This window comes from Brassica napus, unplaced genomic scaffold, assembly GCF_020379485.1.
Source record: "Brassica napus cultivar Da-Ae unplaced genomic scaffold, Da-Ae ScsIHWf_248;HRSCAF=418, whole genome shotgun sequence".
Classification (NCBI taxonomy): domain Eukaryota; kingdom Viridiplantae; phylum Streptophyta; class Magnoliopsida; order Brassicales; family Brassicaceae; genus Brassica; species Brassica napus.
In genome coordinates this window covers 87,750-98,306 of record NW_026015816.1, presented here as the reverse complement: position 1 = coordinate 98,306, position 10,557 = coordinate 87,750, and the positions used below count along the sequence as shown (strand labels likewise).

Here is a 10,557-nt window from a genome sequence, read left to right as displayed (position 1 = left end):
CATATCATTATATCATATAGTTTGACCAACTGATGTATCTAACAACATATAAAAATCGAATGTGGACCTACTTATTTTTCATTGAATTTCATTGACTACCTAATTGAGTGTCACCTATGCATTGGGGCCTCTTTTTAATTAATACAAAATTGAGGTTACATCTTTTCAAATGTTCCTCAATAATATATAAGGGGATGTCGCATTTCAGATTCTTTCCCTTCAGTTAGTTCTGCTGATTCGTAAAGTAACTAGAAGAACAAACAAGAAAGAAAGAAACCCACCAATGTCTTCAAACAAACCTCTTATTGGCTTTATTTATTTAAAACCTCATATATTTCATTATTTTTTTTTTCCATTTTTGGGCCATTTAGGTGTTGAAAAGTCAATATGGATCTGCGAGAGTGATTGACCAATAAAAGTTTAGGGCTTCCGCTCGTGCGGTGCAAGAACTTAAAATAATTCTTCTAGTCAGCAGCCCACCCACCTCGGAAGTTCTCTACCATTCTTCTTCACAATTCATGTATATATAACTGCCTCTTCTCTCATCTTCCTTTTCTCGATACGTATCAGGATTGTAACCTAGCCAGATCTTTCTTGTGGTCTCTATATATATGTCACAAAAGGCATATAGATAATTATGGTTGGATCTATAGGGGATTATGATTTCACAATTGTGTGGGATTTTCATAAGAAGTCTCATCTCAATATGATATGAAGAAGAATTCGATGAGGAAGAACAAGAAACTGGTTATTAATATTGCTTCTAGGAAGAAAGAATTGAATAAATCATCAGGATCTGGTTCTTCAATAAAAGATGAGAAAAAGAGGTTAATTTGAATCATCAGAGAGACGAAGAGATGTGTTTGATCAAAGGGTTTGTTCTAAACCTGATGAAGAGATCGATCATCATGGTTCCCATGATCATTCTAGGGTTGGAGACGGAGTGATGCGTGAGGTTTGAGGTCGGTACATACAGGTTATCTGGCGCGTTAAAGCTTCTCAGAGAGCAAGGAACTTTCAAGGAGATCAAAAGCAGCAGCAAGCACCATGTACGTGTTAGAGACATTAATCATGGTAAGGATAACAGATTTAAAGATGCGTTTAGGATATTAGGATTGATGGGTGGATGAATGTGGCAGGATAATGACTGAAAAAGAAGCGTTTAAGAAACTTTGCCATGGATTCCATGGGAAGAAACCTGGGAAGAGGAAGCAGAGAAACGGATGAAGAATAATAAGACAGCTCAAGAAATATATGGAGTCTTCAGATAGAGCTGTGGAAAGAATGAGACAGGTTCATGCCGAGTTGAAGAGTCGTACATTTTTCTCTAATCTTTAAAGTCTCTTTCGATTCATATGCTTTTACAATAGCTTTTAGACTGGTATTTGCATGATGTTTGAAGATTACATTGCATGTTTTTAATACATCAAAACACATGTCATTGCTGTTTTTTTTTTTATTTGTTCACTAACATTTTTCATTTTTCTTTTGATGTTTTTATTTTCACTGTACAGGGAATTAATTTTCAATGCATCATCATGTGAGAGGTTTACTCAATGCAATCATTGAGGCCTCCATCTTCCCGAAGACTCAGCTATGTAGTGAGAACCTTAGGGACAACTTCAGAATGCCTGAGAGCATTCTTAACGTAATTCTGAGTCATCTTACAATCTGGAAGCTGTTAGACCCTGTTTTATCAAAGGCATGAAGCCAGAAAGGTATAATAAATTTATTGAATTCGTGGACTCACGTCTCTTTTATCTTGGTATCCTTAGATTAGAAGGGAGTTTAAGATGATTTACATATATACGACATGATAGACCTTTATCTATTCAGGCACTTCCTCAAGTCGGCACCCATACTCTGAGGCCCGCGTTTCCTTGTTAGTCACGTCAACATTTCATCATCTTAATGTTTTTGATTCTCTCAGTAGAACTTTAATATGCATTTGTTGTGGGTTTCTCTGTTTAATAAACGAATATGCCTTTTGGACAAGCTAAAGACATACACGAGTGTGAATGTGCCCTTAACCACATGCAACTTCTTGTGCCACTCCCACTGGACCACTATACCATGCATTATTTATTTGGATGATGCAGCATCCTCTATTGTCTTCTTTTATCAACTCTATCATATTTATTTGGTATAATAAAAGACAAATCAGACTGATCTTAGAGAATTGTTTTATATTAAACTTATGGTCCTCTGTTTTCTGGTCTAAAAATATCGAAAAGTTGTTTTGGTGTTATGCGTTAAAAGATACTCTCCTTTATTTGATGTAATAGGTGACACAAACTTATTGGCATAATAATGTGTTGAGAAGGATGTGTTTTTAATATTGAACTACCAATTAGGTTCGTTGATTCTTTTTGAAGGCTACCAACCAAATCAAAGAAACTAAATCTGCACTAAAAGCCTTTTATCAAAAAAAAAAAAAAACTAAATCTGCACGGCGGAGAAATTCCTGTCCTCTGCAGTGTTTAAATTAAACGGCACTACTCTAGATTGTAGAGAATTTTCTGATCTACTTGTTGATTTATTTTTGTTTTTATCTGTTTCAATAGAAATCTGAAAATACTTCACGGTTACCCTAAAATGAATATGTGAAGCGACACAATCTATCTTTTCAAAGCCGTAAAAAGAACTTCAAGAATATTATGTCAGGTCGTCAACAAAATGTTTGGATTGACTTATATGTCATGTTGAAAACTAAACTTGAAAATCTCAAAATTTTAATTAGTATCAACGTGACATTTTTTCAAAAGAAATTATTAAATGTATGGAACATTTTTGGTTAGGGAGGCTTTATCATGTCTTGTTTCTTTTTGCAGTGATATAGAGAGACCGACTTTACACGTTTCCAATACTGTATAGTATGATAATATATTAATAGCTTATTGACATATTAAAACAAATAAAGACCAGTGGACTTGGTAAATTTATATTATTAAAGAAATTGTCACCACAACGAAGAAAGTGTGATGAAAAATGAAAGATAAACTTTAGTTTAAATGTATAAATATTGTGACACCTCTCCCCACATTGTTATTTAAATGATACTAATTTTGTGTGGCTTACAGATGTGAGATTCTTGTTCATCCGTGCTGTGTAAATCTGTCTTTCTCATGCTTTTAGCTAATGGACCGACTTTGCATCTCACCCATATGTTAAAATATACCTGAAATTATATAATTAAGTACAAATATATATAAAACAGATAACTCAGGCATATTTCTTTGATTCCGATCAATCAAAGAAACATTTTTACGCAAAAAGAAAGATAGAAAAAAAAAGAAGATAGAAATGAGTATGCATAACTGACCTTATATATCAATTAATATATTATTTATTCCAATGTTTTTATCATTCATTTTGTTCCCTTATAGAAAGAGAGAAAGAAAGAGGGAGAGAGTCAGAGACCAATGGGAGGCAGGGTCGATAGTCATTATCCTACTTTATTTTTTGACACTCAAGTCTTCTCGTTTGTTTAATATGAAATCAATCGTAATTGCTAACACTATCATAGAATTTGTAGACAGCTTCAGGCTAACCCAAAACGTTTATTTATGTGTTTATGATATATATAGATATATAAAGAGCGCCATGTATATGCACATGAAACGTTAATGATGGTTAGGCAAGTTTTACGGCTCTATATCTACACTTATCAGATATAGTAAAAGTACAAAAGTTAGAAACGAACGACAATTTTCATAATTGACCTTATATATCAATAAATCTGTTATTTTCACAAGTATTCTAATGTTTTTATCATTCATTTGTTTCTTTAGAGAGAGAGAGTCAGAGAGACCAATGGATTTGCAATGTTATTTTATTTGATCTTAACGTTCTAGCGGCAAAAACCGCAGGTCGCTTGCAATACTCATTATCATTAGTCATTATCGTAATTACTAGTATTATTATAATATTTTTAGACGACTTCTGGCAAACACAAAACCTTTGTTTATGTTTTATGCTATTCTATATAAACAGTACCATGTCCATGTGTACACACGTGAAACGTTAACGATGATTAGGTAAAACTTACGGGTATACACATCAAATTTATTGACTGAAACATCATCAATGACAGAGATCAAGCGAACAACTTTTTGGTAAAAAAATAGCTGGAAAGCAATATATTACCAAGAATTAATTAAAACAAAACTCATAGGGACTAAATTAATCACACGATAAAAAGAGAGACTAAATTTTGATTAATAAATAGTTTGAGGGTTGCTGCAACAGAGAAATATTTAAATAGTAAAACGGTCCATGGGGGGTGGTGGTTGCCGGAAGAGATCACCGACAGTGGACCTACCCAAACCAAAACAAAACACGGCTCAGAGTTGCAACAAAATTACAAGAATACCATTGTCTGTTCCGCGTGAGCGTGACCTGTCCTCTCGTACGCAAATAAGTACCACGAAAATTGCTATAATTAGAAAACACGGAAACAGAAAATCACAATCTGTTACTTATAATAAAACCAAACCAAACAAACATCTCTCATCTTCGGCCTTTCTCTATCGTCTCTTCTTCTTCTCCAATCTCTGGATCTTGAGCATCGTTAGGGTTTTGTGTGATTCCAAGAATTGCCATTTTCGAAAGGGTTTTTGAATCTGAGGAAGACGATAAGGTTGTTGAGCTGTATTTTCATCTGGGTCGGTCCAAAGTTCTCACCTTTATACTAATTGTCTGCTCAGAACGATGCAACAAGGTCACGTGAAGAAGGTTGGTTTCTCAAGTTTTGTCCTTTTGATGGATTCGAGTTGTTTTCTTGGATTCTTGATTAACTTTCTTTACTTACAGAACATGAAAGAGGTGGACTTTTTCACCGAGTACGGCGACGCGAACCGTTACCAGACCCTCGAAGTGATCGGGAAAGGAAGCTACGGAGTTGTCTGCGCGGCCATCGACACCCACACGGGAGAGAAAGTCGCGATAAAGAAGATCAACGACGTCTTCGAACACATCTCCGACGCGCTCCGCATCCTCCGCGAGGTGAAGCTTCTCCGTCTCCTGAGGCATCCGGATATAGTCGAGATCAAAAGCATCATGCTTCCGCCTTCCAAGAGAGAGTTTAAAGACATCTACGTCGTGTTCGAGCTCATGGAGTCGGATCTGCACCAAGTCATCAAAGCTAATGATGACTTGACTAAGGAGCATCATCAGTTTTTTCTTTATCAGATGCTTCGTGCGTTAAAGTATATGCATACAGGTGGGGATGGGGATTGTCTGATTCTTTCTTGGACTATTTTTTAAGTAAAAACTTAATTAAACTGGATTCTGTTTTTGTGTTCTGCAGCTAATGTTTATCATCGTGATCTTAAACCGAAGAATATTCTGGCTAATGCTAATTGCAAGTTGAAAGTTTGTGACTTTGGATTAGCGAGAGTGTCGTTTAATGATACGCCCACAACAGTCTTTTGGACGGTCTGCACCTTTCTCTTAATTATATATTCAGTTTTGGTAAAATCTCTCCAGTGTGTTTGAATTTTTCCTTCTCTTTCTTGTTTCAGGATTATGTTGCTACAAGATGGTACAGGGCTCCTGAGCTTTGTGGCTCATTCTGTTCTAAGGTACTCTATAAGTTAAGAGCTGTGGCCATTGCCAACTACCACTTTGTGTCAGGCTATGCTCATTGTAGTTTTGTATCCATTTGCAGTATACACCAGCTATTGACATTTGGAGCATTGGTTGCATCTTTGCCGAGGTGTTATTAGGGAAGCCTTTGTTTCCTGGGAAAAGTGTTGTCCATCAGTTAGAGCTGATTACCGATCTTCTCGGGACACCAAAGTCTGAGACCATTGCAGGAGTATGTTTCCTTCTTTTTTTTGTTTGCTGAGAGAATGCAATGTAGAAGTAGTACTAATGATGGCTCTTTTGACGCAGGTTCGAAACGAAAAAGCTAGAAAATACTTGGGCGAAATGAGGAAGAAGAGTCTTGTCCCTTTTACTCAAAAGTTTCCTAATGCAGATCCTTCAGCGTTGCGGCTATTGCAAAGACTGTTGGCTTTTGATCCAAAGGATAGGCCCACTGCTACAGAGGCGCTGGCTGATCCTTACTTTAAGGGTCTAGCAAAGGTTGAGAGAGAGCCTTTTTGTCAGCCAATATCGAAGATGGAGTTTGAGTTTGAAAGAAGAAGGTTGACAAAGGATGACATTAGAGAGCTGATATACAGGGAGATACTAGAGTACCATCCTCAGCTGCTTAAGGATTATATGAACGGTTCTGAAGGCTCAAGTTTCTTATACCCTAGGTTCTTACTTACTTCCTCTTTTAAGACCTTAAACTCTCTCTTAGTTATCTTCTTGGCTGATCGATTGATTCTGATATTGGCAGCGCCATTGGTCATCTGAGGAAACAGTTTGCTTACTTAGAAGAAAATAGCGGCAAAAGTGGGCCAATCATACCTCCAGAGAGAAAGCATGCTTCACTTCCACGGTACGTTCACCATATAGGTCTTTTTTTATTTAGTATGGGGCTTGTGATTTAATCTCTGCATCTTCATTCATCTCTGTAGGTCTACAGTTCACCCTGGTGTAGTGACGACCTCCAATGCTCAACCTCCAGAGAGTCGACGTGTCTCTTTTGAGCCTTCAAGAAATGTAGTTCCGTCCACTTCATCTAAACCTTTAGGACCTCCTCCAAGGATACCTTCAGGTAGACCAGGCCGTGCTGTGGAGTCATCATCTCTAACTTATGAGAATAACAGGAACCTCAAAGACTTGTCCTCCTATGATGCAAGGACATCTTATTACAGAACCGCTCCACAACAGACCGTATCTCCTAACTGTTTCTTTAATCCCAACACCGCCATGAACCAAGAGAAGCGCCTTGGTACAGAAGCTGCTGCGTCTCAAGCAAAACCGCAGTTTGTTCCCACCCAATGCAAGCCAGCTGAGCTGAACCCAAACCCTTATGTGCAACAAACACAGCATAAGGTGGGTATTGATGCTAAGCTGCTGCATGCACAATCCCAGTATGGTCCTGCTGGAGCCGCCGCGGTTGCAGTTGCAGCGCACCGGAGCGTAGGCACGGTTGGGTACGGCATGTCTTAAAGAACTTAGCAGATTTGTTGGGTGTCTCAGGTTATTTGATTGCTCAGAAACTCTCTCCCAATGTTAGTCATTGTATAATGTAAATTATTATTCGATCAAGCCCTGACTTGAACACATTTGAGAGATTGTGTAATAAAAAAAAGTTTCAGTGCTCTTGTGCCTTTTTCTCATATGACATAGTAATGGCCAAACAATTTTTAGCATGACCTCAAGTTGTTGTTGGTTCCTGGATTCTCTCAAGTCCGGAAACGATTGTCTATCTCACAACATTATTAGTAAATATATTATAACTCAAAGGTTGATCTTATGGTTATGATGCTTTGACATAAGGATCTTATGTCTTACCTAAAATTAGTTGTAGTCTTCGAGGCCACTATTACTACGTTACATGTGAAATGTAACCTGGTTTCTTCTTCACATTCCGTTGTTTCATCATGTCTCTAACGTCCAAAACTTGCTCGTATTTCTCAGCATCTACATATACATTAGACATCAATACATAATAACCGCAGCAATGCTCTGGCTTGAGCTCATGTGACTACTAGTTTCAGATTCTAGTATTTGAAATTGAGCGTTCTATACAGCATAAAATCTACTTGGACAAGGTGGTAAGAGAATATGGAAGATAACGTTAATGGGCTTAGTACAATTAATAGAAAGAGAGGACTTATGATAAATAGGCCCATTTAAACTGTATAAGACGACAGTTAACAACTTAAAAGTCCCACATCGCTCAGGGGAAGAGAAGGAGCTGCGTTTATATAGCGATGGAGTCACAAGAGTGATTGTCCCTTCGGGGACATCCGATAAAATTGGAACGATACAGAGAAGATTAGCATGGCCCCTGCGCAAGGATGACACGCACAAATCGAGAAATGGTCCAAATTTTTTTTTTCTAAAAAACTTTCAAAATCGATTTCGTCTTCTTCATCTGTTCTTCTGTGTTTTCGTTTTTTGGGGTTTCCTCCGTTATGTTCTTCTGGGTTTTCGTTTCTTAGGGTTCTTGAAAGTTCTCGGGAACCGTAAATGAGAAGATTAGGAAACAAATCTGCGTGGAAGAGAAAGTTTCCAGCTTTTTGAAAAAATTTAGATCGGTTTCTTCTGGGTTCTATTGCTTTTGTCAACACTACTACGCTTTATTGAAACCCTGTTATACTAGGGTTCTGATTAGTTAATCTTACTGGAATTGAACTTTGCGTAGCTAAGACAATCAGATTAGTTCGTGTTGCAGCTCTGTCGGAGAAAATTGTTTTTCTTTGTTTAAAGACGGCGGCACAAACGCATTATCGGTACGAGATTCCGGTTAGGTTATCAGTTTTCGGGTAAACCAACGCAATTAATTTTGACATTGCCGTTTAGTTGCTCAGAAGATTTATTGTAGCCATTATGTAGGAAAATTTGAATAAAGAGGTCTTTTGGTAGTTTTAATTTGGCTAACATGTTCTCGAAGATACATTACCTTACCTCTTTGAGTTGTGAGGCACTTGCTTGCCAAGATCTAAGGCCTAGTGCAATCTGCTAAACTTGACTAGGACACCAAAGTCACTGAACTTCCATCAAGTTGAGTCCGAGTTAAGAGCAGAACATAGTCAATATCCTCATCTATTTGGTCGAAAACTCGAAATGAATCTGGTTATGATCCTCATGACAAGAACCAGAAGAGATATAACTCGCTTACCAAATTATCACTAAGAAAATTGATAGATATACATACCTAAACACCTTAACAATAGAATTTGTACTTTGATTTTCAGTTTAATAATAAGGATGTATTTCATTAAAAGTGTTTTTGATGTACAGTCACAATGATTTTGTTTAGCTGAGTTAAGAGCAGAACATGACCAAACATCCTGATCCATCTTCCAAAAGAAAATGTTATTATGACATAAACGAGAAAGATACAACGAGGTATAAATAGATTGACCAAGTTTTAGCCTTGTGCAGCTTAAAACAAGTCAACACAGAACATAACATAGCCTCCAGAAGAAAAAAAAGAAGAAAAAAACACAAACTTGACAAGCATGAAGAACACCAGCTAGTCACTGATCAGATAACTATGAAACAAGAAAAACAAAATTCTAAAACAATCAAAAACATCAAATGAGGCTTCTCAGAGTTGGCCTTCCAGTATTCTCCTACTTGTTATCTTAATCTCTGGCAACAATCTTGTACTTTCCACTTTCCTGTTGCTGACAAACAAAAACAATCATCAAACTAAGCCCTACACATAGATACACACAACTCAACAGAACAGATAAATACGATGCAAGTCTTACCCTTTCCCAAAGTTTAGTATGCTCACTGCAGAAACCAACAACAATACCACCACTCCTCCTACCTTCACGGTACTCAATACAAAGCTCCTCCTTCAACCCACAACTAACATGAAACGCCAACTCACACTTCATCTCCGAACACTCGATAACACACCCGCGCCTAACCTTGCACAAATAACACCTCTCTTTCCACCTCCTACTCGGAATCTCGCTGCAACAAATCCCTTCCCTCCCTTCAGGATCCTCAAAGTAAACCTCCGGCACGAACAGCGAGCAAGTGATGTGGGCCCAACGACCATCCTTAGTGGGCTTCATGGCTCCACCTTTGGTCGTACACAAGCAGCAAGAGAAAAAAGGCTTCTCTCTCTTCTTCTTCAATGACGTTGACTCGGTACATAGACTGCAAAACCAATCGCCTTCCGGTATGGCCTTAACCAGAGGGTTACCATAGCAAGAAGCGTGGACCATTAAGTCGCAACCGTCGCAGAAGACGATTGGATTCGAGGGATCACCATCTGTGCTTTGACATACACCACACATGATACCATCTTCGTCTTCAGGTATCGATAGAGGATCGATATTCTCTTTATCATCATCATCCTCTTGTGGATTGGATTCAACCAAAGGAGATGGATTCTTCTTCTTCTCGATTCCGTCCTCGTCTACGCAAGGCGTATACTCAACATTCAGATCGAAAGGTGAAAAGGGAGTACCGGAGAGCAGATCTGGATCGATCGCCCAGATCCTCTTCTTCGCCGGGAGACAACGGTAAGCGGGGGAGGAGTTCTCGCAGTCGTCGTCGTAATCAACACGAGAGTGTTTCCTCTTCTTCGCCGGTAACTGCGACGGCTTCACCTCAGGTTGGCTTTGTAGCTGATGTTGTTGATGAGCAAGTTCGAGATCTCGCTGCATCAATCTTAGCCTTTTGAGAGGAGGCAAGTTCTGATACTGAGCATCCATTGCTTTCTTCTTCTGCTTCAGATCTCTAATGAAGGATTAGGGATTGTGTTTTGTGAACAGTCTGGTAGATCGCAGAGATATTAAAAAGGGAGATCGAAATCATTACTTTGCCGCCTGTATTGTTTTTGGTTATGGCGTTTTAATGAAACGTGAGTGGGAAACAAATACCCGCCACTTTTCTGAAACTTTTATTCCCTTTGAAAATTGTTTTCCTCATAAAACCGAAATTAAAATTTAGAAATTTACCCGCCAAACT

At 38.2% G+C, this 10,557-nt stretch overlaps 2 protein-coding genes, 1 non-coding gene and 1 pseudogene across 4 annotated transcripts; 3 read left to right on the top strand and 1 right to left on the bottom strand.

Annotated features, from left to right (window-relative positions):
* Nucleotides 1-711: 711 nt before the first annotated feature.
* LOC125601243 lies at nt 712-1,227 on the top strand (annotated as a pseudogene).
* A 3,141-nt stretch (nt 1,228-4,368) lies between these two features.
* On the top strand, nt 4,369-7,955 carry LOC106423577 (mitogen-activated protein kinase 19). Its single transcript, XM_013864346.3, has 8 exons — nt 4,369-4,734; nt 4,813-5,221; nt 5,309-5,436; nt 5,523-5,582; nt 5,669-5,818; nt 5,896-6,263; nt 6,347-6,448; nt 6,528-7,955. Exons 1-8 carry the CDS (start codon nt 4,711-4,713, stop codon nt 7,063-7,065), a joined length of 1,779 nt encoding a protein of 592 aa, XP_013719800.2. The 5' UTR covers nt 4,369-4,710; the 3' UTR covers nt 7,066-7,955.
* LOC125601245 lies at nt 7,853-7,955 on the top strand. Its single transcript, XR_007334150.1, has one exon. It is a non-coding gene; the product is annotated as a U6 spliceosomal RNA (small nuclear RNA).
* A 1,014-nt stretch (nt 7,956-8,969) lies between these two features.
* LOC125601244 (protein Jade-1-like) lies at nt 8,970-10,527 on the bottom strand. Of its 2 annotated transcripts, none has more exons than XM_048773523.1 (2): nt 9,342-10,527; nt 8,970-9,254 (listed from the first exon to the last, which is right to left on the bottom strand). In XM_048773523.1, exons 1-2 carry the CDS (start codon nt 10,299-10,301, stop codon nt 9,213-9,215), a joined length of 1,002 nt encoding a protein of 333 aa, XP_048629480.1. In that variant the 5' UTR covers nt 10,302-10,527; the 3' UTR covers nt 8,970-9,212. The 2 variants fall into 2 exon arrangements, with proteins under 2 accessions (XP_048629480.1, XP_048629481.1); XM_048773524.1 differs by having other exon boundaries at nt 8,983-9,248.
* Nucleotides 10,528-10,557: the final 30 nt, after the last annotated feature.